Here is a 24,410-nt window from a genome sequence, read left to right on the forward strand (position 1 = left end):
ATACCATGAATTGGTTAAAATAAAAAACAAAACCAAAACCAAACCCAAAACCTTCCTCATTGTCTAGCCAGGTTGTGTGTGTGTGTGTGTGTGTGTGTGTGTGTGTAGTTGGGGGGATGTTAGGTACCCCAGCTCTAGAAAATTCTGAGATGCATAAAAAGTGGTTCTTGCCTTAAGGAGCTTCAGGTTCCAAGAAGAAAAAAAAAATAGGATAATTGTTTTAATCCTTGAGGCACAAGTAATAAGAGGCCCAGAGACAGAAATCAGTTCTGACTGTGGGGAAAACCAGGTGGGGAGAAGAGATCTGAGTGGGCTGGGATGAATTCTAGTGCCCATAAGTCTGGGAGGTAATTTTTCCCAGACCAGAGAGAATATACAGTTCCTAGAGTCTTGGTACCGTTTAGGAGCAGAGATTCTATTGCCAAATAATCTCTTCCAGTTGGGGCATTCATGAAAGCAAGGGGAGGGATCAGTCCGCTCTCCTCCTGGGCCCCAGACACTCTGAAAACCATCACCTCTGACAGGATCCAGCTTAGAAACTAGCCTTTAACTGCCTGCCCGCCCCCCATCCCGGGCAGGTTTGCAAGGGGAGCAGCAGTCCCCAGCGGGGTCAGGAGACAGGTGGGGTCCTGGCACCATCACGAGGTACCACAAGGTACCTGGGACAGTAGACTTCAGAGGGCTGGGCTCCATAAGACGGAGACCCCGTGACCCCCACTCCTAAAGCCCCTTGGAGAATTCAGGGGACATGCAGGGCAGTTGTAGCTGAACTCACAGTGGGGAGGAATTATCCTCTTACCTTTCTAGTTAGTCCCAGAGCTCCCTGCTGGAAACGCAGAAATGAGAACAGGCAAGAAAAGAGAAGGTCAAAGAGGGGGGACAGGAGTCACAGGGAGTATAAAGCAGGGGTGTCAGTGTACCAAAACCTTGGTTGATTTTTGCACAAGACTGGCAATGAAAATAAAAAAGGAAAAGTCCCCAGACTTTGTGAGATGGGCTCACGGGAAATTGTGGTGAGAGAGATTTTTTTCTGATTAGCTCTGGGCAATAAAATAAGCTGGTATGCACTCACACATGACATAACTATTAGAGGTTCTCCGGGTGCCAAGGTAGCTCAGGAGAATGATTTTAAGGCAAGAGGAGGAAGCCAAAACCTTTTTCCCTCCTTTTCTTTTTTTTTCCCCCTGAAGGGAGTAAAATAGATCCAGGTGGCGTCTACCCGAACTGCCTGAACATTGGCGCCCTCTGATGGCCAAGATATAGATTGTGTGACAGTTGAAGATGGAGGAGTGGAGGGTCTTTGCCTTTTATGAGAAAGGGGAAGGTTAGTGTTTCAGCCGCTAAAGAACCAGCCTTCAGATGCAGGAGACATAAGAGACGTTCGATCCCTGGGCTGGGAAAATTCCCCTGGATACAGAAATGACAACCCACTCCAATGCTCTTGCCAGGAAAATCCCACGGACAGGGAAACCTGGTGGGTTACAGTCCACGGGGTGGCAAAGAATCGGACACGACGGAGGGTGCACGCACAGCCCTGCTCTTTCTATCTCCAGGGTTAAGAGAAATGCCCATTGGAAAGGGTAGTCTTGGGGCTGGAGTCTATAACACCCTTCTGTTTCTGAAGACACCCCTTCCAGTGTTCCCTGGCTTGGTAAATGACCTCACCACCTGTCTGGTTCCCCAAATAAGAAACCTGAGGGTGGTTCCAGACATTCTACCTTCCCTCATCCTCACAGTTGGATAGATCCTGAGGCCTGATCATTTACCTTTTTTCTAAACTGGTCTTGAACCTTCCAATTTTTCCCCACCTCTCCTGCTCTGGTCCAGGCCACCTTCCTTCCCCTGTCAGCTAGAAAACAGCAGAAGCTTTCCTCTTTGGACCCATTCTAGCAGGGTGATCATTTCCTTTGTCGTCAAACTATTTTTTTTTTAATTAAATAGCTGTTCTGGTTACTGCACTGCAGAACAAATCACCTCAAACCTTAGTGGCTTTAAAGATTATTTTAATTTTCCAACGGCAACACCAAAAACCGTAGTGACTTAATCATCAGTACCTCTCACTGTTTCTGTGGGTCAGGAATTCAGCAAGAATGTGGTTTGGGCAGTTCTGGATGGAAATTTCTTCTGTGGCTGGACGGGGACAATGACTACAATGACTGGGGCTGGGGCTGGGAGCCAGAGCAGCTGGGGGGCCGGGGTGGGGGCAGTGTCTGCCTCCCCCCGCCTGGGCCCTGCTTGTGGGCTGCTGGGCTTCCTCACAGCATGGCGGACGAGGGCAGCGTGCCTGGTTACACGGCAGTTCAGGGCTCACACGGCAAAAGTGTTCCCGTGAGCCAAGTGGAGACGGAACCAATGTTTACGATTTAGCCTCAAAAGCACACAGCATCACTTCTGTCCTACTCTATTAGTTGATCACCGCCTCGACAGCCCACCCAGTTTCAAGGGTTGGGACATGGATCTCACCTCTTAATGGGAGGCGTCTCAAAGAATTTGTGGCTCTGTTTTAAATCTGCCACAACAACTGGTTCTTGGTAAAAATTTAAAGTATGATACAGATAAGTCTTCCAACACCCACCACATTAGTTTACATGTTTGTTTTCTGCTTCTCCACATTAAAAATTAAGCTCAATAAGGGATGCCACTGGTGGTCCACTGGCTAAGACTCCATGCTCCCAACGCAGGGGGCCCAGGTTCTATCCTCGGTCAGGGAATGAGATCCCACATTCCACAGCTAAGAGTTTGCATGTTGCACTAAAGATCCCATGTGCTGTAACTAAGATCTGGCGCGGTCAAATAAATATATATATTTTTTTAAGAAATTAAGCTCAATGAGGGTAAGGACTTGGGCATTTTGTTCGCTTCAGTGTCCCCAGTGGCTGGAACAGAGTGAGAGAAACATAGGGTGATGGGACAGAAGGAAATGTTGGTCGCTGTCCTGTCTGCCTAGATTAGACTAAAGCTTCCTCGCTCCCTCCTCTGTGGCTCTCTCAAACTCCTGCCTAGTCACTCTACTAAGTTGCCACATCTTAAAGCAGCGCCCTGTAGAGATGATGAGCTCAGCTCTGGGAGCCTGGCAGTCTGGATTCAAACCCCAGCGCTCTTGCGAACCTTTGCGTGACCTTGGACAAGAAACCTCATAAAGCCTCAGTTTTCTCTTCTGCATAAAGGAGGTACTGTCACCACACATATCTCCTGGGGTGTGCATGCTTAGTTGCTCAGTCATGTCCTGCACTTTTCAACCCCGTCTCCTAGGGTAGTGTTGAGCTAATTTAAGCAAAGCATTTAGAACACTGTGACCTGGGGGAAGTACTATATGTACTATTAGTGCTCTTATTTCTACATTGTTACTTGTCCAGTGTATTTTCTTAACTTTTAAAACAACTTTGTTGAACTTTAATTCATATATTCTACAATTTACCCACCTCAGGTAGACATTGGTTTTTAGTGTATTCACAGACTTGCTCAACCATTAGCACAATCTAATATCAGAACATTTTCATTGCCCTCTGAAGAAACTCTGTATACATTCAGCAGTTATTTCTCACCCTGTCTCTCCCCAGTGCCTGAAAACCCTTAATCTATACTCTGTATCTATGGATCCGCCTATATCCGTGATATTTTATTTCCTATGTTGTTTCACCCTTGACCGATTCTTATTTTCCACCCCTGATAGGAGTAGAAGATAATATAAGATCCGGGAGACCTTGCCTTCTCCTCTTTTATGTCCCATCCTGAACTTCAAACTGTTCTTCACCCAGTGGGTATCTACTAAGAAAGTTAAACATTGGCCCTTTGAGTGAGAACAAATACAGAGCCCCTACTACGTGCAAGCTAATGAGCTGGGTGCTTTATATACACCGACTCATCTTCACACAAACCCACAAGGCTGGCACTGCTACTATTCCAGTTTTACTGATGAAGAAACTGACCTCCAGCCTCCCATGTGTCATGTGGCTTGGTTTTGTTAATCAGTCACACCCACACCAGCCTTCAGTTTGGAGGTGAGTGCCGTGAAGAGGGTACACCTAAATCCATCCGAGAAGAGAAGCAGAGGCCTGCAGTTTGGGGAAGTGAGGGTTGTGGAAACGGCACCCCATTCCCAGCCTTGTCCATGGAGCCTGTATCCCAGGGTGATGGTGGGGGGTCTTTCTGGGGCAGCCCAGGAATGAAATGTGGACATTGCATCTGGCTGCAGAGCCTCCAAACCTGATTTTCTGGCCCTCCCAGAGTTTGCATCAGCTTCTTGATTTATTTTATTTTTAATGTTTCGGGCTTCCTTGATGGCTCAGACAGTAAAGAATTTGCTTGCGATGCAGGAGACCCAGGTTTGATCCCTGGGTCAGGAAGATCCCCTGGAGAAGAGAATAGCTACCCACTCCAGTATTCTTGCCTGAAGAATCCCATGGACAGAGGAGTCTGGCAGGCGACAGTCCATGAGGTCGCAGAGAGTTGGACGTGACTGAGCGACTCAAACTTTCTCTTTCATATTTTAGGCTGCACAGTGCAGCATGCAGGATCTTAGCTCCCAGACAGGGGATTGAACCCATGCCCCCTGTAGGGGAAGCATAGAGTCTTAGCCACTTGACTGCCAGGGAAGTTCCGGCTTTTTGATATATTTTAACAAAACCCTTTTCTGCTTAAACTATCTAGCATGAGTACTATTGTTCACAATTGAGAACCTTGTCTGATACACTCCCTGTCTAGATATTAGTTTCTTCTGACTGCTGTTAACAATCTGTCACAAACCTAGTGGCTTACAATACCAGAAATTGACTACCTTACAGTTCTGAAGTCCAGAAGTCTGAAATGGGTCTCACTGGGCCAAATTCAAGGTGTCAACAGGGCTGTGACCCTTTCTGGAGTCTCTAGGGGAGAATCTGTCTTCTTGCCATAAACATTTTAGAGGCAGTCCGCATCCCTCGGCTTGTGGTCCTCTTTTATCTTCAAAGCCAGCAAGGGCATAATTCTGACCTCGGCTTCAGTAATCACCTCTCCCTTCTCTGGCTTTGACTCTGACTCTTTTGACCCCCTCTTTCCTTTATGAGGACTCTTGTGAATATATTCAGCCCACGCAGGCAATCCAGAATAGTCTCCCCATCACTAACACAACATTTTTTTTTTTTTTTTTTTTTTGCCATATCTCACGGCATGTGGAATTCTCGTTCCTTGACCAGGGATCGAACCTCCACCCCCTGCATTGGAGGTGCAGAGTCTTAATCACTGGACCACAGAAGTCGACCTAACACAATATTGTTAATCAACTACTTGTTGTTTAGCCGCTAAGTCGTGTCCGACTCTTTTGCAACCCCATGGACTGTAGCCTGCCAGTCCACGGGGTCCATGGGATTTCCCAGGCAAGAATACTGGAGTGGGTTGCCATTTCCTTTTCCAGGGGATCTTCCCAACTCAGGAATCGAACCCGACTCTCCTGTACTGGCAAGTGGGTTCTTTACCACTGAACCACTAGAGAAGCCCATATCGTTAGAAGACAGAGTTACAACTCTACTGCAATATAAACTAAAAAAAAAACAAAACTCAGTTTATTCCCATCTGCAAAGTCCCTTTGGCCACATAAGGTAACAGGCACAGGTTCTGGAGATTAGCATGTGGGTGGGTATCTTTAGAGAGTTACCAGACTGTCTACCACAGTTGGGTTCTCCAAGAGCTCACTCATTCTGAGATAAGGATTCGGATGCACGTGGTTTATTTGGGAAGCATCAGTAGGAGAGAGGGGAAGTGAGACGGGGCGGGGGGGGGAGTGGGGGGAAGGAAGCCACGACCGTGTGTGCGGCCAAGCCGTCTGTTCACTGTTGGATAACTCTCCCCAGCGTGTCAACCCACTGGCTCTGCTGGTCTGTCCCAGGCTCAGCCAAGCACACAGCTGCGTCCACAGAGAGCACTCAGGCCAAGAGGCGGGTATACTTAAAAACAAAACCAATACCAATACAGCGTGTAGCCAACACTGTCAGTGCCCCAGCCGCTTGACCCGAGTAATCACCTCCGCTGCAAAAGCCTGCTTCCCATAAGCCCTGGGGCTCGTGAGCAGGACGCAGTGTCAGAGCTGATGCCCCTAGAAGCAGCCTTTAGGTAATGATGGGTGTGAAGTATGTGCATGGACACCCTGGCTCTCCCATCCAAAGGCTGGAATAACTCTGCAGCATGCCTACCTGGCTCCCAGAATTGCCTCGTGGGATGGAGCCCCAGATGCGCTTCGTGCTAAGGAGCTTGATAGCACATATGTATGGGCTCCATCATCACTGCTCTGTTGCTCTATCCTGGGATCACCTCCCAAACACACTGGAATCCTTGTCTTGGGGTCCTCTTCTCAGGGAGCCCAAGCCAAGATCCAGGGACAAACAAAAACAACAAAACCCCACAACTGTGTTGTCTTAAATATTTTCACGGGGCAAGTTAACATGGTTTTAGTGCAGCTGGACAAATGGACACAAACAAGGAGAATAGGGCTTCCCTGGTGGTCTAGTGGCTGAGACTCCGTGCTTCCAATACAGGGAGTGCAAGTCTGATCCCTGCTCAGGGAACAAGGATCCCACATGCCTCGGGGCACGGCCAAAAAACTCAAAAAAAAACCACACCAAAACCAGAATACAATTGCCATATACATAACCTCCTTTGGAGAGAATACCAGAGAATCTTGAAAATCTACCTTTGAGGCTTTTCCTAAATATGAGGCCCCCAACCTAATGGTGCTTCTGCCTTGAACCCCCTCCCCAGCCCTGCTGACAGGCATCGAGGAGGCTGCGCTGGAGTTTTGCCTTAAAATAAACATGGAAAATAAATTTGTTTCCAGGGGAGTAGGGACACACATGGGCACTGTGGGAGCGGGGGGCGGAACACCCAGGACGTCTGGGTTTATAAAGAGGCTGTGTATCACGGGAAGAAACCAGGCTGGCAGCTGGAAAGGCCGGCGGCAGGCACAGCCCCAAGGGCCTTAAATGACTGGTACTTGTTACCAAGTCGAGACATTACTCAGAGGAAGAGCGGGAGTCAAAGCAGACGGTGTGGGCTGCCAACTTCATTCATCAGGACTAGACTCAGCTGCAACAGATAGGGAACTGAAAAGAAAAAGTGCTTATTTCTATCTCATGTAAAAGTTAGCACCCCGGAACCGGCATGGCACCCCAGAATTGGCATGACTCTCCAGAACATCAGGGACCCAGGCGCCTTCTCTCTTGTTGCTCTGCTGAGAAAAACTCCTATCCCAAGGGGCGCCTCATGGGTCCAACACGGCTACTGGACAAAGGGAGCTGGGAGGAAGGTGGTTAGGCAAAATGCAACGTGCCTGGTTAAGTTTAGAGTTCAGGTAGACCATGAATACTTTTCAAAATACAACTATGTCCCAATTATCGCATGGGACCTATTTATACTAAAAACAGGATTGCTTGTTTAGCTGAAATTCAGATGTAACGGCTGTAACAGATGACCATAGACTTAGTGGCTTAAAGCAACGCAAATGTATTCTCTCAGGGTTTGGGAGGTCAGAAGGGCGAAATGGATCTGCAGGGTGGTGTTCCTTGAGCAGGCACTCAGGGCACTTGCTTCTTGACTTTCGCAGCTTGTAGAGGCTTGTGCTGTTTGGCTTGTGGCCCCACAATCACTATGACCTCTGCTTCCAACAACACATCTCCTGCTGACTCCAACCCTTCTGTGTCCCCCTACTGAGGGCTCCTGATTACACTGAGATCCTGATCAACAAGATCATCCAGGATAATTTCCTCATCTCAAAACGTTTAACTTAAAAAAAAAAAAAGCTCCTAATTTTATCACATCTGTCAAGTCCCTTTGACCTTCTAACATAGTCTATTCACTAGGGATTAAGAGGTGGATGTCTTTGGGGATGATTATTACGCCATAGAAACACAGAAGTTACCCCACCTCCCCCATAACTTGCTGATTAAATGACTAAGTTCTGTGGCCCCCAATCCAGCCCCCTCCACCCCGTCCTTCATTCATTTGTCCCGTAGTTATCGAGCACTTCCTGTGTGCTCTGGGCAGAGTTGTGAACAGGACAGACCACGCCTCCAGATGCACAGATGGGAACTCTACCTCCCTTAACTATTCTGACATGAAATTCATAGATAATGAAATCTTCCCACACACATAATTTCTTGGAAAAGATCATGACCTAATAAAGATGAAACAAAAGGAAAGCAATGTGTAATTTGAAGATTTTATTTCAAGGTATAAATGTTCAGGCACAAAATTACACTAAGTGACAAAATAAAGCAGTCAGCTGCTGGAACCTAAAAGTCGAACCCCCTGGATTATGACAGCTCCAGATGCCAGGGTGCCATTTGGCAACTCAAATATGATAGTTGACTTCAACATTGGTGATGTGGTTTTGAAACGGTGAACAGTATTTGGTCATGTTCCAGATAAAGTACAGTGTTCCTTTGAATTACGATCACAGTTGCATTCCTGGAAAATTCAATATATATTAAACCCATACTAAAAATGCTTTGTGTTTGTAGGTAGAACAGATGTAGGTTCTAGGTCCACTTCATTATAGGTTTTTCACTTCCAGAAGTGTCTAGTCCAGCCACATGGGATAATGCGCTATTCTTTGCTATCTTGGCTTATCCAGTTCTCTGCAGGATGCAGACGAACCATCCAGCTTCCCTATCATGACAATAAAAATACTTTCTCCACAGTTCCAAAAATTCCCCTGAGGGCGGTACTGCCTCACGGAGAAGCACCGTTTGAGAGGAACAGAGGTGCATAAGCCAAGCTCCGGATGGGAACAACAAGGGACACAGAGTGGCTAGAGAGTTCTGATGAGGAAGAAAGGGGGAGAGAGATGAGGCCTGAGAAGTCAGCCACACTGAGATACTTAGACTCAATTCCAGGAGTGACTCAATAGGGAGTCACTGCAGGGCTGTCAGCCGGGGAATGATGTGGCCTGACCTTGTCCACATGGGGAGGGCTCAAAACACCTGTCATTCTGTGGATTGCACTGCATTCTTCTGAGTTTCGCACGTTCATTCACTCACAATTCATTCAGCACATGAGGACTGAGGAGTATCTCAGTGATGTATGTACTGCTGTGTAAAAAGCTATATCAACATGTAGTGGCTTACAATAACAATCATTCGTTGTTTTCCTCGAATCTGTGGGTTAGCTGGGCAGTTTCTCTATTGGTCTCACCAGGGTTTCTCAAGCTGTTGAATTTGGCTGGTGGGTCAGCTGGGGCTGCACTCAGTCAAGAGCGCTGGGACGGGCCTCTCTCTCCACAGGCTCTTTCTTCCAGATGCTTCTACACATCCATCTGAAGACCTCATGATGCCCAGGTTCTGGAAAAGCACAGCCTCACTTCCACCACATTCATAGGTCAAGGCAAGTCACGAGACTAGTCCAAGGGGGTAGAGAAACAGACTTTTTTTTAAGATAGTATTTATTCATTTTAAACTTGACTCTGTTCCAGAAAGTCTTTTAAAAAAATTACTGAGGTATAGTTGATTTACAACGTTGTGTTAATTTCAGCTATACAGCAAAGTGATACAGTTATACATGTATATATTCTTTCCATTATGGTTCATCACAGGATATTGAAAATAGTTCCCTGTGCTAAACAGTAGGACCCTGTTGTTTATCCATCCTGTACAGACTCTACTTCTTGACCTGAGGAGCCGACATGTCTTGAGATGGCAATGGAAGTTATGGCCATGAAACCTGCAACCTGGCTCCAGGCTAGGCCCTGGAGATGTAGCCTGCCCTGCTGTGGCCTGTACCCTAGTCAGACAAGGAAGTCAACAAGTGAAAAAGGTCCGAAAGTGCTGGAGGGAGACAGGGTCTCCCTGAGATGTTGGATCTGACATCTGAGCATCTGAGCATGTCTGCGTCAGAAGTTAAGAAGATTTCACGGAAGACCCTGCTCTTGCATGAGCCCAGAAGCACCACAGCCCCTCCCTTACGGGAAGCTTAAGGGAGGGTCCAGTGGAGATCACCGATGGTGTGACATCACTGGCTGTGAGAGAGAGTGGGCTAGAAAATCTGTCTCCTATCCTCCCTGGCAGGCCTGTGACACTGGCCATCTCTGGCTTCTTCCCCTGACTGATGCCCCCAAGTGCCCCCTCCAACATCCCCCCCCCCCCCCCCCCCCCCCCCGCCTGAGACACAGAACTGGGAAGAACCAAGGATTTATGGAACCAGATCTCGGGGTGGTCCTCTCTGACACCACCGGGCAGCACCTGGACTGAAGGCCAGGAGTCCGCTCTACTCCAGGGGCAGGAGGGCTGCGCGCGTGCAAGGCGCGTGTCTTGCCACTGGGGTGGGGAAATCCCGTTTGGAGAGTGTGCATAAACACACATCCTTCCAAACGCTCTTTCTGCTTCAGCCTTCCCTTCACCTGCCCTTTCGCCCCACGCCTCACCCCCGCCTTCCCTTGCTCTCTCCCTGTCCCGGCCGGTTTTCTGGCGTCCTCCTCTCCCCCTCCCTCCCACAGCATTTCTGTCCCACCCCGCCTCCCTCGCTCCTCGCGCCCCTCTTCCCCGTCTTTCCCCCACCGCCCTGCTCTCTCCCCATCTCCCCAAGGCCGCACACTTCTTCCCGCCCACCTCCTCCTTTTCTTCACCTGCTGGTCCAGCTCCCTCTAGTTCCTCCTCACTCCCGCTGACTCCATCACCTCTCCCTTGCCAACTTCCTCCCCATCCTCTCTCCCTCTCCCTCGCCTCGCCTCTTTCCTCTCTCGCCCTTTTATCCAGTCTTCTCTGCCCTCTTCCTCCCTCTCCAGTTCCCTCTCTCTCCTTCATATCCCACCCGGTCATCCCCCATCCTCACGCTCCTCGTTGCCCCTTTCTCCTCACACCTCCGTCACCCCCCCCCCGCCCCCGTCACCTCTTTTCTTGTGTCCTTCACGTGCCCCCCGCCTCCGCCCATTTCTACTCTCTGCAACTTCCCCCCTACCCTCCCCCACCTGGCCCCGCCCCCTGCTACAGGCCCCGCCCCAGTCACAGACCACGCCCCCGGCCACAGGCCCCCGCCCCCGAGGTCACGGGGTCGACGGACGCCGTCGCTGCTCCGCCGGTCACGTGGTCACGTGACGCGCTCCAACATGGCGGCGCCGTGGGGCCGCGGCGTCGCTTCCTGACTGGGTGGCGCGGACGGACGCGGCTGGTGCAGGCGGGGACGCCGGGCCCGCAGCCTCGCTCGCCCGCCCGCTCGCGCAGTCTGCCCGCGGGGCTGCCAGCCCCTGCTGGGCCGGGGCCATGCAGGAGAGCCAGACCAAGAGCATGTTCGTGTCCCGGGCCCTGGAGAAGATCCTAGCCGACAAGGAGGTGAAGCGGCCCCAGCACTCCCAGCTGCGCAGGGCCTGCCAGGTGGCGCTCGGTGGGTGAGCCGCCCCGGCCTGGCCCCGCGCCGGCCTCCCCATGCCGGCCGTTACCCCACCCGGCCTCAGCCCGCCCTCCTGGGCGCCACTTTCCCACCGCTACCCCAAGGCCCACCCGCCCGGCCTCCTTATTAGATCCGGGGGGGGGACCTGGTGCTCTGCAGCTCGGGACTGGCCCAAGGTCACCCAGCAGGTTGGTGACAGCCAGGGCCGGCTCTCCAGCCTCCCAGCCCTGGGTTCTCGCCACGACTCCCTGTCGTCCCATTTCCTGGTTCGTTCCTTCGTCATCCTCAGACACAGCAGCTGTTGCTCTGAAGTTTTTCTTTACATGGGTTCTGCTGGTTGGAGTTGTCCCTTGTGAGCTGGGCAGGTGGGAAGAGCCGCCCAGCTGGCTTAGGGAAAACTGAGGCCTGCTTTGCAAGTGCCCAAGTGGTGACGGTTTGTCTTTCATTTGGGTATCGCCCGTAACTCCCTCCAGGAGGGAATATAGAGAGGGTTATTCTGCACCTCCCAGGTATTGTAGTGTGCACGAGATCTGCTCGTTCTCAGACAGAGGGTCTGTGAGGGCAGAGATACTTGTTTTATTCACCGCAGGATCCCCAACAGTGCTCGACGCACCGTAGGTGGTGCTGACTTGAAGGGACCCACAGATGACTGAGCGGCAGGGAGAAGTCTTATTCATCCCTAGTTAAAACCTTAGTGGTTGATTCTGTTATCAACATCCTGTCTTTTAGTTTCTGTCATTCAGCAAATATTTATTTATCAAATGCCCACTGTGTACCTGACACTGAGGATACAGTGGGGAAGAAGACAGACAAGGTATTTGCCCTTACAGAGCTAATAGTCTAATAGAGGAGACAAGATAAGTAAATTTAAAGATTAATGAGGCATTTTTGAATACTAATACATACTTCTGTACTAGTAATTTTTTTTTGTAGTTACTTTTGTAAAATTTTTTGTAAACGAGCAAAATGTAATAAAGGGGGCCTGAGACAGCATGGTCAAGAAAGTAGTCCTTTCTGAGGAGGTGACATTTGAGCCAAGTATTGAAAGTCAGGAAGTATCAACCACGTGGAATTTCAGGAGAGGAGAGGAGGTGAGGATCAGTACATTTGATCAGAGTCGGCTCTCATATTAATTCGCCGTCCCAATGCCTTTGCTTTGGAATCTGTAAAAAGATCTGTTTTCCTAACAAGTGACTGAGTGAATGGAAAGTTTGATTTTCTTTGTCACCTTTTGAGGTTTGAGGTTACCATCATCTTTCTCCCCTCATTTGGTGCAAGGTACTCTGGGAGTCTTCTCTTGGGGCTTAGGAATGGTTTTGTGAGCTTTGCAGTTATTTTTCTGGGAAGAAGGCCCTAGCTTTTGTGGGTCTGAGACACCCTCAAGGATCAAGAACTATTGATGACAAAGGTGGTTGTTGCTGAGATAATCTGGGAACAGCTGCTAGTCTTGAGAAATTCAGGATCAATTGAAGGAACTCCCTGAGATTTAGATTTGTAAAACTTTTTTATTCAGAAAACCAAGGCTAACTGTTGGATACTGTTTTATCAGGAATGCAGGATAAACCCTACAAAGCAGTTAGGCGAAAGCCGGATACTTACAACTCCAATTTGAAATGTGCCTGCTTTCTATCCTCTGTTACTTTAAGTGAATTGTTGCATAAGTTTGAAAATAGTTATTTGGCAAAGTTTTCATTTACCCTTCAGAAAACTTAACATCAAAATTTCACCAAATCATATATCACTTTGTTGGAACCTACTTATAAAATCATCACATGGGTTATAAAAAGAGCCTTAACATTGGGAGCTTTTTAGATATTTTTAGATAATATCTTTGTTGAGAACTTCAGATTTTTCCAACCCGAATTGTGGAATGCACATTCAGTATTTTGGTAGTGAATTGTAAGAAATAGCCTGTACTGAAAATAAAAATTCTCCGTTAAAAATATTTTTCTCGTCAAATAATATAGATGAGTTAAATAAAATATCCCATATAATGTTATTTAAGGGAAAAAATAGCCTATAAAGTAAGTAATTGACACAGGTTAATTGAATAGCTGATTGTCATGGTAGCTTATCATCAAATTGAGTAATTATTATAAAGTAATCTGTGTAAAGTGTTGAGTTAAACTGGCCATTTTTTTTTAAGACAGTACTCGTGTGTCTTTGCTGTTAAGTAATAAAGGACTGCAGAAAAAAGCATATAGCGAAGTATCTGGTGATATTTCACTCTGCATCTCAAGGCCCAGTTTTGTGTCCAATAAAAATAGCTGAAGGGGGCTTCCCAGGTGGCTCGGCAGTAAAAGAATTCACCTACCAGTGCAGGAGTTGCAGGTTCAATCCCTGTCTGGAGCAGGAAATGGCACCCCACTCCAATATTCTTGCCTGGAAAATCCCATGGACGGAGGAGCCTGGCGGGCTGCAGTCCGTGGAGTTGGAAAGAGTCGTATGTGACTGAGCATGAGCCCGAAAAGTAGCTGAATCGTTGCTGTGTGCAAGAAGCGTTGCAGCGTGGCGAGTGTTTTAGAGATTACCTGTCATTTTGATAAGAGGAGCTGTAAGTGACCACTCAGAGTTGAAATGTTGACCAGTAGGAGCTGTTCCTGGAAACAGCTTCTGTGACCTTCCAGCAGTTGTGGCGTATTGGGAGGGAACGGGGGATTCGGGGGCTGTGTGGTGTAGGGATTTGGAGTGTGTTCTCTGGACTCGCCTGCCTGGCTTCAAATGCCTTGCCTTCCAGTTGCTATCTTTGTGGTCTTGGACAGATGTTACACCTTCCTGATGGGGCTTTTATAAAGGTCAAGTTAACTGACACGTAGAACACTCGGCATGCAGTAGGTACACTATGTAGGCTTGCTGTGCTGTTTATCTTTATTATTTGGAACTGTGAGAAGCCACAGACACTGTAAGCGCCTGGCTTGATGTTCTTCACTTAGGTTGGTTCTTCACTCAGGAATGACTTATTGCTCTATTTGGTTTGTAGATGCAATAAATAAGAATGTAATTACATGACTAAAATGCTGTGTTTATTAGAGTAATAACTTGCCTAGCTCAGTGAAGACAGGAATTGTTCCTTGTGAAAGCAGTGATGATCAGGATGAATAGGTTTGGAGTAATCTCAGGGATTCATGCAAAGGGCCGACTCATTGGAAAAGACTCTGATGCTGGGAATGATTGAGGGCAGGAGGAGAAGGGAACTCTAGAGGAGGAGATGGTTAGATGGCAACACTGACTCGATGGACATGAATTTGAGCAAGCTCCAGGAGATAGTAAAGGACAGGGGAGCCTGGCGTGCTGCAGTCCATGGGGTCACAAAGGGTCGGACATGACTTAGCAACTGAATAGCATTCATCTTCACTAAAGGCCAAATGCATAGGTAGGGTCTGCCCAGTTAGAAAATCGTGGCCTTCCAACCTTTATTGGGAAATCAAAAGAGCCTGTGAGAGTATTCATCACCTCAGGGATGCTGTTGCTCTTTACTTTCATAATGAAGTTTTGATATATGTTAATAATCTCGAACCTTTCAGCCCTCCAGTTGGAGCATATAATCACATTTTTAAACCTTCCTTTCACAACTGCCTTAATTGAGAGTTATTCTTTCCCATGATCTTTTTATATTTCTGGTCTTAAACCCTATGATAGAACCCAGAAAAATGGTACTGATGAACCTATTTGCAGGGCAGAATTAGAGACTAAGAGAATGGATTTGTGGACACAGTGGGGGAAGGAGATGGTAGGATGAACTGTGAAAGAGTAGCATTGAAATATACACATTGCCACGTGTAAACTAGAAGCTAGTGGAAAGCTGCTGTATATCGGGGAGCTCAGCCTGCCTGGTGCTGTGACGACCTAGAGGGATGAGGTAGGAGATGGGAGGCTCGAGAGGGAGGGGATATATGCATCCTTATGGGCAACGCACATTGTACGGCAGAAACCAACACATTATAAAGCAATTGTCCTCCAATTAAAAATAAATTTTAAAAAAAACTATGAAGTTTAGAGACTTGACAAGATAATCTGAGTGTTTTTAAATGGTGTGGGAAGATTTTGAAATCTCCAAAACTTGAACAGAATTGTTCTAACATTATTCTTCATGTATAAGAGATGCAGTGTCTTATTTCATCATTTAACCCACAAAGGGCCATTTAAGGGCTGAATGCTCTGTAACTGTCAGCTGTCATTAAACATACCTATGTTTTTCGCATGAAATTAAGTGACTTTAATCTTGGAGCAGTTTTAGGTTCACAGCAAAGCTGCACAGGAGGTACAAGGAATTCCCATATTCCACCCCACCCGCCCCCCGGACACACATGCTATTACCAACGTCCCTCACCGGAGCTAGACGTTTTTATAGTGATGAACCTAACACTGATGCATCATTATCACCCAGTCAAGTGAGTGACTTTTAAAAAATCACATGTTATATAATAACTGTGTGATATCAACCATGTACTAGGCATTTCTATGTTCCAGGCACAGTGCCATGTGCTTTACATGCAGTTTAGTTCTTACTATTATTATCCTTATTGAGGCCTAAAGAACTCGGCCAACTAACTCAACCAGAAAGCCGCAGAGCCAGGCTGTGAACGCTGGCAGCCTGGCTCCGGAGCCCACGGTGACCACCAGCACCATTGCTTCTCCGTAAGGAAGCTCTTAGGCTGTGTGAGGTGCTCAATGGGGCCTTAAACAGTCATTGTGTTGAGGCGAAGTTTCTATGCAGTGACGGTTTGGTAATGTTTCAATAAGTAAAGAGACCATATTTTTTTAATACGGTTGAATTGAATTTTGAGATGTAGTATTTGAAAGCCTGTAATCAAAAAGATCACAGCTTTTTCTCTGAATCTTTTCACTGCATATGTATTTGGTTTAATTTCGGGACTAAAAGGAAGAAAATGAGAGTAAAGAGCTGGTTTCCCATAAGCTTCATTTGACGTATAAATCTTTCTGATTTATGACCTCAGTCTCTTTATCAGCAGTAAATTCCTTCTTACGCATTCTGGAGTTGTGACATGTAATTGATGTCCACCTTTGGATACAGCAGGCTACGGGAAACCAAGGCTCAAGGGCGACTTGCCCACATCTGCCCAGCCAGATGGGCAACAGCTACAACATGCAGCTGCCGTATAAATCATAAAGCCCAGTTTTAGACTTGGAGCTCTGTTTAATATACAGAGTTTAGAAACATGTGGATCATTGGTGATCTTAGCTTGAGCTGTTTTGTTGGCATGATGTGGGTGAAAACCAGACCAGAGTAGGCTGAGGTGTGAGTGGGAGGTGAGCAGCACACAACCCTTTCCCAAAGATTGGCTTTGCTGTAAGGGGAAGAGGGAAGTGTAGATCACAGGCGTGCTCTGGTTTATTCCTTTTTTTTAAAGATAGAAAAACTCAAAGAAGAAGCCAGTTAAGGAAGTACATTCATAAATTTTCATTCATTCATTCAGTTGCCAAATCATGTCCGACTCTTTCTGACCCTGCAAGGGTAGCAAAGCCGGGCTCCTCTGTCCGTGGGATTCCCAGCAAGAGTACTGGAGTGGGTTGCCGTTTCCTTCTCCACGTACGCCAGGTCGTTTCATTTGTGTCCAGCTCTTTGCGACCCTGTGGACTGTAGCCCTCCAGGCTCCTCCGTCCATGGGATTCCCCAGGCAAGAATACTGGAGTGGGTTGCCATTTCCTTCTCCAGGGGATCTTCCTGACCTAGGGATTGAACCTGCATCTCTTAACATCTCCTACACTGGCAGACAGATTCTTTACCACTAGCACCACCTGGGAGGCCACATTTCCTTCTACAGGGAGTCATAAATTTTAGTTGCATATTAATATACAAAAACATTGAGCATTCACATGACCGTATAACATGGTAAGTTGCCTTTTTCGCTGTACGCTGTTGTTGTTCCTCTAACTTTGATATGTTCAAAATAACTGTTCTCACCCTTAGAAGGAATATAAGTGCAAAATTTGGAAAATATCAAAAATATCCCTTATCATAAAGTAAGACTTTCAGTTGGAATACAGAATAAAACTTTAATGTTAGCAAGGTCTGGTGTTTTGATTAGACATTTGTTTATGAGTGCTATGGATTATAAAAATTTTGAGAAATAGTAGGACTCTTTTTTTAACTGACATTACTTTTTGTTGAAAAGGTTTATGATTGTTTTGCAGGAGGAGGTCCTCTGTCTAGAAGCAGCACTAAAAATTGGATTTTGATTATTTAAAAGGATTTATTTATTGGATTGGCAGAAAGTTCATTGGCAGCTGTGTTTGAAACTTTGCATATTGATTAGTCTTGTGGTCCTGAACTGATAATTTACCTTCTGGGATCCTTGGTTTCCTGGGATGAGAAAGGTGATAATACCTGTGTCACAGGATTATTGTAAAGGTTACATGAACTAACACAATAAATAACTGACAACAGTTCCTGGGACCTAACAAATGACCTACTAAAGTTCAGAGACATTGGTGGTTTTATTTTAAGGACAAGGAACTGAATGTTTGTTCTTCTCTGCCTCCCTTATTAGTTGGTTTATGGATGTCTTTGCTGGTCTCTGACATTTCCACACCAGCAAGGCAAGTGGTTGGAAGAGTTTAGAGCTCTGCCCCGTACTTGTAAATCTCAGGGGAGACTCTGTAAGCGGTGCTGGGGAAAACAGTAAGATCATTCTTTATGGAAAAGCACAAACTTGTGAAAACCTGTACTTACTCAGCAAGTACATGGAGTCTCTCATGTAAACAGCTCAGAACTGTGTTTAATTCTTACCGTTTTCACCAGGCTTAGGGGGCCTGCCAGGAAAATACTTGACTTTCTTTCCAGCAAGGTTATCTTAGAAAATACTTAAATGTTTACTAGTTCATTTCTGGAGTCTTCCTGTAAGAAGCTTCTTTGAGATTACTGTCTTGGTTGTAAATGAGTCTTTGGGCTTTTTTATTACGTATTTCATTAGGTTTTCTAGACTTGTAGAACAGCCTTCTTATGCCGGGACCTAGAAGTCTTAAAATTTTCCTCATTCCTAAAGAATGATCAGTGTGTTCTTGTTCTCTGTAGAGTCCTTTTGTCTTTTGACTGAACCAGAGTGACATTCATTTAGATGATACTTATTTGGGTGTCATACCTGCTGTCAGGGCATAAAGAAAGCAAAGACCCCGTTCTCATGGAACTTGGAATTAATGGGGAAGGAGGGGTCGGTTCAAGTGATCACATTTTCTGAGTCATACCAGTAACGTGACAAGTCCTGTGAAGGAGAAAAAACTGATCCCACAGGCGAAGTGGACAAGGGATGAAGGGAAGTTTCCCTGAGGAAGTCTTAAGAGCTGAATGATAAACATTAAAGAGGTTAGGGTGAGAGGCACTTTGGCAGCAGGGGCAGAAGAGCATAGGCAAAGACCCTGTGGCAGAGAGGAATATGACCGTTCAGGAAAACTAAAAGATACAACTGCCTGTGATTCTAGTTACCTTAAAAAGTTTGGGGTTTTTTTATATTTTAATAATATTAATTAAAAAAAAAAACTAAAGGAAAGGCCACTGTGTGCCTGGGGCATGGTAGATGAAGGGGGAGAGGGTTTGGAGATAAGGTAGGAGAGGTAGTCCAGGGCCCCAGCATACAAGACCTTGGAGATTGTGTTGAGGACTCTGATTTTTAGACCCAATACCAGTGAGATAATACCGCAGAGTTCTAAACAGGGAAGAAGTTGAAAAAGACATTAGTATTTTGGAAAGATCACTTGAGCCATTATGTTCAGAACATCTTTGAGGAAACCCGGAGGGGATGCCCGGGGACCACTAGGGAGGCAGTTATCATCATCCAGGGGAGAAATGCTGGTCTCCCAGACTTAGACTAGTGACAGTAGACACAGAGTAGAATGAAGGTATTCCGCGCTGGTTTGAAGGAAAAGCCAAGAAAACCTAATGTTGGATTGGGTAGGAACGTCAGGATGTGGATCAGTAAGGCTGACTCTTACGTGTCTGACTCAGCCAACTGGATGGATGGTAGTGCAGTTCCTTGGGATGGTTGGAAGACCATCTGGAGAGAGGTGGTTGGAGGAGCTTGGTCTGAGTTGGGGCTTGGATGTCGGATGAACGCATGAGCTTCATGTTCATGAGGCAGGCCTGCCCCGGAAACGAGGACTGGGGAGCCATCCGAGCCCAGGTGGGAATTGAAGGGGAGGAAGCTGCGAATGCCTCTGAGGGAGAGCTGAGGAAGGAAAGGCAGGAGAGCCTGGGCCCGAGGAGCCCCGGCCCGCCTGGCTGGGCAGAGGAGGCCGAGTCTGCCGAGGAAACGGAGGAGAGATGGGGGGGAAGCAGAGGGCCAGTGAGAACGTGCGCTTCGAGGCCAGGTGTGCGGTGTGCTCACTCCTGCTCAGTCGTGTCTCCGTGATCCCGTGGCCTGCAGCCCCCCAGGCTCCTCGGTCCATGGGCTTTTCCCGGCAAGGATACTGGGGTGGGTTGCCATTTCCTTGTCCATGAGATCATCTCATCCCAGGGATCAAACTTTCGTCTCCATGTCTCCTGCATTGCAGGCAGATTCTTTACCACTAGCGCCACCAGAGAAGCCCTTAAATTGAGAAGATTTCTGTGAGGGGAGGTCAGTAAGGTCAATTGCTGTGGAGAGGTCAAGTCGGACAGCACCTGGAAAACTGCCCGTCAGCTTTAGAGCCCTGCGAGTCATGGGCGACCTTAGCTGGAGCTGTGCTGGTGACACAGTGAAGGTGAAAGCCAGACTGGAATGGGTTGGGGCAGGTGTGGGAGGTGAGGAAACGGAGACGACTCTTTCCCAGGGTTTGCCTGGGGTGTGAAGAGGGAGATGTGGATCATGGAGGGGGTTTTGACTTTATTTTTATCTTTGTTTGAAGGTAGAAGAGACTGGAGCTTGTTTAAACATCATTGGGAAGGGAGCCAGTTGAGGGAGAGGTTAACTAAGAAAAAGACAGTTTATTCATTGAACAAACTGAGTGCCTGCTCTGTGCCTAGGAGTTCTTAGATGCTGGGTATTCCGCAGTGACCAGAACAGACCAAAGACTCTGTTGTCACAGAGTTTATGTTCTGCTGGGGAAGTCAGAGTATAAATGAAACAGAGTATGTCACAAGTGGTAAATAATGTGGCGAAAGACTAGAAAAATTGGTGTAACGTGAAAAAATAGGGCAGGTGAGGTAGTGCAGAACCACACGGAGGGGTCGGGTGGCAGTTTCAGGTAACGAGGGAAGAGGTGACATTTGAACAGTCATCTGAAAGAATCGATGAGTGAGCCTATGGATATCTGGGGGCGGGAGGGCTTTCCAGGAGGCAGGAGGAGCTGGTGCGAAGGCCCTGGAACAGGAACTGGCCGTGAGTGAGCCGGGGTGGGGTGGTGGGAGGTGACGTCAGAGCAGGGATCACAGGGGCCCAGATCTTTCAGAGGCTTGGAGGCCAGGATCAGGACTGTGAGTTTTACTCTGTGTGAGGTGAGAAGCCAGTGGAGTTCTGCACAAAGGCGCAGATGTTATCAGATTTACATTATAATGGTTATGGATAACCTATTTTGAGCAGAAATAATCTGATTTATATTTTAAGGAAATCCCTCTGGCTGCTGTGTAGAGAACGCTCTGGGCCATGAGGAACAGTGAGAGTTGAAGGCATGAGACCAGTTAAGAAAGAGGCTCTTGGTCCAGGCAGGAGATGGTGACAGCTTGGCCTGGCATAATGGGGGTGGTCCCCCGTGGTGAGAAGTGGTCAGATGTAAATAGTTCCTCAGAAGGCAGTAGGGATGGGACACTGCAAAGGTGGAGGGACTTGACACTAACTGTTTTCCAGCAGGGGAGAGTGCGGGCTGGTCAGTTTATGTATTGGCTCACAGGAAGTTGAAGGAGTCTCCTTGTGGCTCTTAATTTTTGCATGAAATCGGCTGTTTCATTGGTTGTGGGTAAAGAGGAATGGTGACATCAAGAGGGAGAGGGTATTTGAGGAGAGAACGTGATGCGCAGTAGTCTCTGGAGAGGTAGAGAGGGTGACCTTAACCAGCAGTGTCTAGGTATTGCTGTGGTTGGTCGTTGGGGCCTTTAGAGACCTGCCGGCTTTCCCTGCTGTCAGAGGTCTGTCATTGGGTGGAGACTGGTCAGAAGGGGATGGTCATACAAGCTTGGGATTTGGCCAGAAGTTAACACTAAAGGCTAGAGAGCAAGTCAAGCCTATTGTTTGGCAAGGAGAGGAACCAGTCAATCCTAAAGGAAATCATCCCTGAATATTCATTGGAAGGACTGATGCTAAAGCTTCAATACTTTGGTCACCTGATGCAAAGATCCAACTCATAGGAAAAGACCCTGATGCTGGAAAAGATGGCAGGCAGGCAGGAGAAGGGGGCGACAGAGGATGTGATGGTTGGATGGCATCACCAACTCAACGGACATGAGTGTGAGCAAACTCTGGGAGACAGTGAAGGACAGGAAAGCCTGGCGTGCTACAGTCTTATGGGGTCACAAAGCGTTGGACACAACTTAGCAACAGAAAAATAACAGCAACAAATTACAGTCCTGCTAATGGGATCTGTCCTGGAAAAATGAAGAAAGGGAATGCTGACAAGTTGGCCTAGTCAAATATGACTGGCCAAAGAAGGGTCCTACCGGGGGCAGTTAGTAGGTCAGCTGGAAGGACAGGAGGTGGGCAGGTTCAGGGAAGAGCTGGAAGTTCCAAACAGGGACAAGATTCAGAGTGTGACCAGCCCCTCCGGGCTGGCTTGGGGGGAGGGCCAGGGACTGAGGGCCTTGTGGATTTGCATAGTGGGGGGGGTAGTGTAGCAGATCGAATGTAGGCAGGGACATGAAGGTTCCAAGGGATGTTGTGGAACCTTGGTGGAGTTGACTAGAGATGGTGTCGTTGAGGTTGGTCATGGTCCTTGTTGGACCTAGCCTGGCAGCAGAGCAGAAGAAGGTGAGCTGGTGCCAAAGTCATCGATGAACCAGGAGGTGTGACCTGAGGGGTTCGTATAGGACAGTGACGCCCAGAAAGCATTTCCCAGGAAGACACCATGGCCTTGCAGCTGCAGCTGCCACACCCCGCTCAGGTCTCCCTCCTTTCCAGCCTGCTTATTTATTGCTGCTAATTGCCCAGTTGGCAGTTGGGAGAGCAGGGCCTATTAAAACGTGGGGCAATAAACCAGAGCAGGTGTGCCCCGCCATCTGCTCCTCCTCTTCCCACCTCCCTCCGTCTCTGGAGCAGACAGCCGGGCTGTGAGTCCCGCAGTGGCGCTTCCTGGCTGTGACCGTGGGCACACCTCTCTGGGCCCAGATCCCCCACCTGCACATGGTTAGGAGATGAGTGTCTTGTCTTCCGGAGGCGTAAGGAGGACCAGATGGATCCATGCCCCTGTGAATGTCAGCTGTTACCGTGATTTGTGTTCCTCTAATTGTCTTCTTTCCCTTGACTCTCTGCAGTTCACTGATGGCAGTAGAGACTGCACTATTACTGACTCCTGTCTTAAGAGCCAGAGAGCTGACATTTATTGACCACCTGTGTATGCTTGACATTGCCTTAGCCATGAACACGGGGTTTCTCAAAAGTTATCCACACCCACCTGCCCTGTTACAGTCTTTGGAGCATATGGAGCTGCTTTTTATCATGCTCGTTTTTTTTAGAGTAGGACATCAAGATTCAGGGAGGTTTAATAACCCACCTGGTGTCATTCAGCTGAGAGATATCCATGCCAGAACCTAGTTCTGCCGGAATTGCCAACTCATTTCTTGCCTCTCACCTCACCAGGCTGTGTCATGTTGATTTCTGCAAGTTGGAAGCTTGGCCTCCGGCCTCCTGGGCTGGATTTCCCTGGCCACTGCCGCAGCCTGAGGCCTCAGCTGGAAGAGGCCAAACCTGCACCTTCCTGGATTCTGGTCCTGGAGGGGCAGGAACCACACCATGGAGCTCTGTGGGCAGACCCAGTGTGTCACAGGCCTTCTGGTCCTTGAGCGAGATGTTTGATATTAGTCATCCAGATGTTTCTCTTCTGCTTTCTTATGGGTGTAGAAAGAGGACATTGAAAGGTTGGCTCGAAGGTTAAAATTGCCACCTCTTGTAAAGTTCAGTTACTTGGTTTTCACTTCCTAAAAGTCAGTCTAGAATAGAGTTGTCCAGGGAGAGGAAATTTGTCACTCCCAGCACTGTGTTCAGGGGTTGCTAGGATAACTAACGCAGTGTCGAGACCACTGGCTCACAAGAGATTGTATAAAGAAGGCTGGCCATTTGGAGGTTATCTGAATACATGGAATTCAGATAGACTGGCTTCACTGGCCTGCTTTGATAATACCATGAGTCTGCCAAGCGCACCACGTAGGAATGCATTCGACTAAGTGGATGTGGGGGAAACCAGCGTGTTTAGATAGGGTGTTCTTGTTTCAGTGGCACAAAATCGTGTCCTCGTAGAAATAAGACTCTCTCTTTGAGATCATGATTGCTGAGTGTTGACACTATGTTCATAACCATGTAGTTGATATACCCTCCATGGTAAAGGTTCATAAAATAATTTTAACTTGTAGAAATTATATATATATATAAAAAATATAAAATTATATATATAAATTAAAATTATATACATTAGCACAATAGAAATGTCCTTAATGTTGCTGAACTGTACTTAAAAATAGTTAATGTGGTAAATTTTGTGTTAGCATATTTAACACATTTTTTTTAAATGCTAAAGCAAAAGTATATATACTTACCATAGAAAATGTGGAAAAGAAAGATCATCATCGCCTTACTTAGACAGCTTTCAATATTTTGTTCTGTTTGTTTTCTTTTATATACACATTACCCGCTCCTAACATGCCTTTCTTTCTTCCCCACCAGATGAAATTAAAGCAGAAATAGAGAAGCAGAGGTAAGCCTGGGCACCTTCTCCTGGCTGAAGTGCAGTGTGGCGGGAATTGGCGGTGGCCATGGGAACGTCTTTCTCCACGTGTTTCTCCTGTTTCTGACCCCGGGTGGAGCGGGGGGCACACACTCTCCCAGCCAGTGCTGGACCCACGTCAGGACTCTGTATCTGTCCGTACTGATGCCAGGTTAAGAGATGACTGGCTAACTGCATATTGGAGGAGAGGGTGCGTGCAT

General features: G+C 47.4%; 1 protein-coding gene across 3 annotated transcripts in view; it reads left to right on the forward strand.

The window, feature by feature from the left end:
- The first annotated feature begins 11,058 nt into the window (after nucleotides 1-11,058).
- The window catches only part of ARFGEF2 (ADP ribosylation factor guanine nucleotide exchange factor 2), a 79,686-nt gene continuing 66,334 nt past the window's right edge, over nucleotides 11,059-24,410 (forward strand). For all 3 annotated transcript variants that reach the window (XM_065922137.1, XM_065922138.1, XM_065922139.1), the window contains exons 1-2: nucleotides 11,059-11,343; nucleotides 24,150-24,180. In XM_065922137.1, coding sequence (XP_065778209.1) covers nucleotides 11,223-11,343; nucleotides 24,150-24,180 — 152 coding nt within the window. In that variant the 5' untranslated portion in view covers nucleotides 11,059-11,222. The remainder of the gene's footprint in view (nucleotides 11,344-24,149; nucleotides 24,181-24,410) is intronic.

This window comes from Muntiacus reevesi, chromosome 2 (genome assembly GCF_963930625.1).
Source record: "Muntiacus reevesi chromosome 2, mMunRee1.1, whole genome shotgun sequence".
Classification (NCBI taxonomy): Eukaryota; Metazoa; Chordata; class Mammalia; order Artiodactyla; family Cervidae; genus Muntiacus; species Muntiacus reevesi.